This window comes from Malus domestica, chromosome 17 (assembly GCF_042453785.1).
Source record: "Malus domestica chromosome 17, GDT2T_hap1".
Classification (NCBI taxonomy): domain Eukaryota; kingdom Viridiplantae; phylum Streptophyta; class Magnoliopsida; order Rosales; family Rosaceae; genus Malus; species Malus domestica.
In genome coordinates, this window is record NC_091677.1 from 20,515,244 (window position 1) to 20,521,988 (window position 6,745).

The window sequence follows — 6,745 nt, forward strand, 5'->3', positions numbered from 1 at the left end:
TACACTAATGTCCAGTCCAATGAAACATAGTGAGCCCAAACAAACACCCCCTAAAACACTAAAACAAACCAAAATACTCAAAACAGCCCAGAAACACTCCAAACTGCCTTAAAAACACAATCTGGACAGTTTTGAACACAAAACACAATTTGGACAAAATAGGTTATAACTTGAATCAAGACACTTAAAAACACAAACTAAATTGATTTCTAACTAAGATGACTCAACAAAATAAAGGGGGATTGATTTTAGACGAATTTAAAAACAAAACAGAAACTTTGTCACTTGAACAGATTGTAAAACGAATTTGGCTAAAGTGAATGGATGGAAAGCTAGCTAAGGGGTTCTTCTCCACACATGTCACACTTGCATACAAAACGATTTCCAATTGCTTTTCAATAACCCATGAATTCCCAACACCCCAAGTTAATTAGATACGCTTAAATTAACTTTCAAATTTCCCTTAAGTCAATGAATTAGATGGAAAAAGCGCATCGTAATCAAATTATTCCTCAAAAGCTCCCTACATGAAAGCGCATAATAGAGATACAACGTGATAAATTGAAAAAGGAACCAACGTGATAAATTGAAAAAGGATGCTAAATTTTATGTTTGGGATGATCCATACTTGTGGAAATATTGTTCGAATCAGATTGTACGTAAGTGTGTGCATGATATGGAGTTTAATTCAATTTTAACTTTCTGTCACACTTAAGAACCTTCTAATGTCGCTGAAACTTAAGGCCATTTAGGTTTAGGAAAGATCAACCCAAAATAGCAACTTTTAGGCTTAACTTTCCTACTTCAAGTAGGAAATCTTGTTTGAGTAGGAATCTTCATTCTTCTAGGAATCCATCTTCAACTAGGAATCCCTCGTTGATTAGGAATCCTTCTTCAATTCGGACTCCTTCGTTGATTAGGAATCCTTCTTCAATTAGGACTCCTTCTTGGACTAGGAATCCTCAAATCTTCAAATCTTCAATTTCGTCCAAACCTTTTGTTCCAAGCATGTGCTATTCAATCCAAGCTCACTTTTGCTCCAAAAAGTTCCAATTTGCATCTTTTTGTATAATATGCCCTTAAAACCTGAAAACACATGGAAATAGCTTAAAAGACTACTTTAACTAAGAAAACATAACGAAAATGCATAAGAACTAGCTAACTAAGGCGCATAAATATGCTCCTATCAAATTCCCCCACACTTAGCTTTTGCTAGTCCTCGAGCAAAACAAAGAATCAAGAAAAACACAACGAAACAAAACAAACAAACAACCAAACCTAAACCTTCCAACGTTTACCTCAGGGATTTCCAATGCACATGACATATTAAACATCATCATTCCCACAGATTTTAGTCATCTTCACACTTAAGCACATACTTAATCATAGTCACTACTTACTAGTTCACATTTAACCAATTAAAACGATGTTTTGAATGTGGTAACATGCCTTAGAGAATTTTCTCAATTCCTTACAAGATATGCACTTAATTTTCACTCAGATTTTCTAACTACACACCCTATACTAGTTATATGTGAGAAGATTGATGTAGACATAAAAACGAACGCTCACATATATATATAACAAAGGAAGCATTTTCTGGAGTTAATAAGCATTTAGATATGATCTCATGAATGGAATGCTACTACTTAGATGCGAGAACCAGTGACACCATATGCTCATACCAATTCTAAACTCCACCAATTGAAACACACAACACTCAAGATTAAAGTCAAGGATTGTAACGGGGCTTGGGGTATTGGCTAACAAAGAACGGATAGGGATAACAAAGGTTCTTTAAGAAATAGCAAGCAAAGCAATGAAATCGAAACTTAGAATTCACTTTAGAGCGCAGAAATCAACTTTTAAACACAAGGGAATATTCATGCAATACTTAGGGTCGAATTCAATGTTTTGGACCCTTTCTTCAACAATCAACACTTAAGAGCTCATTTTCACATCTTTTTCAACTCTTTTTCATATTTTTCACAACTTTTCTTTTTTTCCTTCTTTTCGTCACGAATTTTTTTATTTTTTTTTTCTTTCTACCCGTGCCTTATTAAAGACTTTGGCACTCACATACATCCCTTCCCCCACACTTGTTTTCAACAATATATTGATCAAAAGGAATTCATCTTGAGTCATGCTTTACTATGCTTCAAGAACAAGGGTATGGATGGTACTAATCTAGGCTAGGTGAGGATAATGTGGGTTAACAAACAATATAGGCTAAACAAGGCTCAACGGGGTTAAAACCTACAAAACATATGAACATGGGGGACACGGCAATTTGGCTTAAATGGTGGTCACTACACAACTTCATCTTGAATATGTGTTATGCAAATCAATAGCATGCTTTAAATGAAATGGGCATGAGTTCTAGTGTTTGGAACTAAATGATGAAACACCTTCTAAGTAGTAACCAAGCAAAGAATAATGAGATCATGCAACGACTTTAGAAAACAACAATGCACAGATTATTAACTCTCCAAATAAACGTTTAGGCTCAAGTCTCACAAGGTTGTAGCGTTAGTTTGAGTTCCTTCCTTCAAGCATGTTACAAAAAATAATTTTTTTTCCTTTGTGATTACATGTGAATTCATAAGTTATAACCACAACCAAGCATAAACCAAAGAGTAAATCAACCTTCCATCCATGTTTATAACTCTCTTTAACAATCATGCAATTAAAACCGAATCATCATCATTGTGTTGGAAGTACCCTAAGACACAAACAAACACATAAAACAACTTTAAAATGACTCTTTTTGGTTGTTTCAAAACATTTTTTCAAATTTTTTCTGGGATTTTTGGAATTTTATGTAAAGCACACTAAAATGCATCAAAACAGCCTAAAAACAGCAAGGAACAACATTGGAAATTATGGGTGATACAACCCTACGAATTTGCATCAAAACACTTTGGTTACCACCCCCCCCCCCACACTTAAATCAAACATTGTCCTCAATGTTTCAAGCATAAACTAACACAAATAACAAGTAAACAAACAAACAGCAACTAACATAATAAACATGGCAGACACAAAATAAACAACAAAGAGAAAGGTTTAGGAACGCAAATCTGGAATTGGAGTGATTCCTTGGTCTTCCTTTGTTGCATGCATGAGTTGCCTCCCAAGTAACGCTTGCTTTAACGTCGTGCAGCCGGACGAAGCACCAATTCACTCCCTATTGGAGTCCACGGCATGCAAGGGGATGTCATCCACGGCATGCTCCACAAAGTTGTCATAGTATGGCTTCAATCGGTGCCCATTCACCTTGAATTCTTGTCCAGTTTTCATGCTTTGGATTTGGACTGCACCATGCGCAAAAACATTAGTAATAACAAACGGACCAACCCACTTGGAACGTAACTTACCAGGAAACAACCGAAGGCGGGAATTAAAGAGTAACACTTTCTGCCCGATTGAGAATGATTTGCCATGAATCATCTTGTCATGAAAAGCCTTGGTCTTCTCCTTGTAAAGCCGAGCATTCTCATATGCTTCATATCTAATCTCGTCAAGCTCATTTAATTGGAGCTTCCTATGTACTCCAGTGGCATCAATATCCATGTTAAAGGTCTTGACTGCCCAAAATGCCTTGTGCTCAAGCTCCACAGGCAGATGGCATGGCTTACCATAGATAAGCCGAAAAGGTGACATGCCAATAGGAGTTTTATAGGCCGTTCGATAAGCCCACAGTGCATCGTCCAAGCGCATGCTCCAATCCTTTCTTGTTGGACCCACGGTCTTCTCTAGGATTCGCTTGATCTCTCGGTTAGAAACCTCGGCTTGGCCATTTGTTTAAGGATGGTAAGGTGTAGAAACCTTATGGGTGACATTGTACTTCCTCAACAACGCCTCAATGGTGCGGTTACAAAAATGGGAACCTCCATCACTAATTAGAACTCGAGGCATCCCAAACCTAGCAAAAATGTTAGTTTTCACGAAATCTGCAACCACCTTAGAATCGTTAGTACGGGTGGCTTTTGCTTCCACCAATTTCGAGACATAATCCACAACGAGTAATATGTAAAGGAAACCATGCAATGAAGGAAAAGGACCCATAAAATCGATGCCCCAAACATCAAAAATTTCAACAGGAAGTATGACATTTTGCGGCATTTGATCCTTTGCCCTTATATTACCCATTCGTTGGCAACGATCACAAGACATGCAAAAGGTTCTAGCATCTTTAAATAGAGTTGGCCAATAAAAACCACATTCTAAAACCTTAAGGGCAGTGCGTTGTGTCCCAAAGTGTCCCCCACATGCATAAGTGTGACAGAAAGTTAAAATTGAATTAAACTCCATATCATGCACACACTTACGTACAATCTGATTCGAACAATATTTCCACAAGTATGGATCATCCCAAAAAATTCACCGAGTCGGCATACCAAGGCGCGCTTACCTTAATGGACAACAATTATTCATCGGGGAATGTCTCGGCAATAGGTAGGGACTCCTCATTATGCACCATTCGGCTTAGGTGGTCAGCCACCACGTTTTCACTTCCCTTCTTGTCACGAATCTCAATATCGAACTCTTGAAGTAACAACGTCCAACGAATTAGTCGTGGCTTGGCTTCCTTTTTGGTGAGCAAGTACTTCAAAGCTGCATGATCAATGAAAACAATTACTTTAGTACCAATTAGATATGATCTAAACTTATCTAAAGCAAAAACAACGGCAAGAAGTTCTTTTTTCGTAGTGGAATAGTTCAATTGGGCATCATTCAACGTCCGTGAGGCATAGTAGATGACATGCGGCCTCTTGTCCTTCCTTTGGCCCAAAACAGCTCCTAAAGCGTAATCGAACGCATCACACATAAGCTCGAACGGTAGGCTCCAATCCGGTGGAACAATGATTGGTGCCGTGGTCAACAACTCCTTGAGTTGATTGAATGATGTCGTGCATTCCTCATTAAAATCAAACGTCACATCTTTTTGTAGGAGTCGGCAGAGAGGTTGGGCAACCTTTGAGAAGTCTTTGATGAACCTACGATAGAAACCTGCATGGCCAAGAAAAGAACGAACCTCTCTAACCGCAGTAGGAGAGGGTAAGTGACGCACAAGATCTATCTTTGACTTATCAACCTCAATACCATTTTCAGAGATAATATAACCTAAAACTATTCCTTGTTTAACCATGAAATGACATTTTTCCCAATTAAGAACAAGGTTAGTTTCAACGCAACGTTTTAAAATCAAGCTAAGATTATGCAAACAACCATCAAAAGAATCACCAAAGACGCTAAAGTCATCCATAAAAACCTCAATTATTTTCTCAACATAATCAGAAAATATGCTCATCATGCATCTTTGAAACGTGGCAGGTGCATTACATAAACCAAAAGGCATGCGACGATAAGCAAATGTACCAAAAGGGCATGTACAAGTGGTTTTTTCTTGGTCCTCGGGTGCTATGACAATTTGATTATAACCAGAATAACCATCAAGAAAACAATAAAAAGCGTAACCGGCTAACCTCTCAAGCATTTGATCAATGAATGGCAAGAGAAAGTGATCCTTCCTTGTAATGGCGTTTAGCTTTCTATAGTCGATACACACTCTCCAACCGGTTTAAATGCGAGTAGGCACAAGTTCATTCTCTACATTTGCTACCACCGTCACTCCGGATTTCTTCGGAACGCATTGAATGAGCGAAACCCACCTACTATCCGAGATTGGATAGATAACTCCACAATCTAAAAGCTTGATGACTTCTTTCTTCACAACTTCCATCATAGGAGGGTTGAGTCGGCGTTGAGCCTCTCGCGATGTTTTAGACCCCTCCTCTAAAAGTATGCGATGCATGCAAGTTGTGGGGCTAATTCCTTTGATGTCAGGCAACGTCCACCCAATTGCTGTTTTGTACTCCTTTATCACCCTTACTAACTTACCTTCTTCTTGTGCCCTGAGTGAAGTGGAGATGATAACGGGCAACGTCTCATCCTCTCCCAAGTAAACGTACTTCAAGTGACTAGGCAATGGCTTGAGTTCAAGTGTAGGTGGCTGCACAACTGAGGGAAGCATCTTATTAGTCGAAACTAAACTTAAAATAGGGTCCAAAAACTTACCAGATTTTGGTGGCAACGACTCAAGGGCAGCCACCATCTCAATGACATCATCACTAGGGGGCACGGCAATGGGACATTCATGCATGTCATGGGTGTGCATGGTGGTTGCTTCAACGTTTTGCTTGTCTATTCCTCGTGCGATGACCAATTCAAGTGCATCGTCGTTCAATTTGTCAAAATGGTCCTGCGCCAAAGAGTCAATTACATCAATAGCAAAACATGAATGATTCTCACTAGGATATTTCATAGAATCAGAAAGATTGAAATTAATAACTTCCCCATCAAATTCCATCATCAATGTTCCATTAAACACATCAACCTTTGTACGAGCAGTTTTCATGAATGGCCTTCCAAGGAGGATGGGTAATGAAGGGGTATGGTCTGATTCGTCCATCTCAAGCACGTAGAAATCCGTCGGAAAGATTAAATGATTAACCTGCACTAAAACATCTTCCAAAACTCCCTTTGGATAGGCATTAGATCTATCGGCTAATTGTATAATCACACCATCATTTTTCAACTCTCCTAGGTTCATAGATGCATAAATCGAATATGGCATGAAATTTATGGATGCACCTAAGTCTAACATGGCAGATTCAAACCTAGTATTACCAATAACACAAGGAATTGTAAAACTACCCGGATCTTTGCATTTATGGGGCAT

The 6,745-nt window shown here is 38.6% G+C and overlaps 2 protein-coding genes across 2 annotated transcripts; both read right to left on the bottom strand.

Annotated features, from left to right (window-relative positions):
- Positions 1 to 3,180: 3,180 nt before the first annotated feature.
- On the bottom strand, positions 3,181 to 3,720 carry LOC114822460 (uncharacterized). The gene is made up of 2 exons (XM_070816412.1): positions 3,441 to 3,720; positions 3,181 to 3,314 (listed from the first exon to the last, which is right to left on the bottom strand). Exons 1-2 carry the CDS (start codon positions 3,718 to 3,720, stop codon positions 3,181 to 3,183), a joined length of 414 nt encoding a protein of 137 aa, XP_070672513.1.
- Positions 3,721 to 4,429: 709 nt separating this feature from the next.
- On the bottom strand, positions 4,430 to 6,745 carry LOC139193410 (uncharacterized). Its single transcript, XM_070816413.1, has 2 exons — positions 5,905 to 6,745; positions 4,430 to 4,617 (listed from the first exon to the last, which is right to left on the bottom strand). Exons 1-2 carry the CDS (start codon positions 6,743 to 6,745, stop codon positions 4,430 to 4,432), a joined length of 1,029 nt encoding a protein of 342 aa, XP_070672514.1.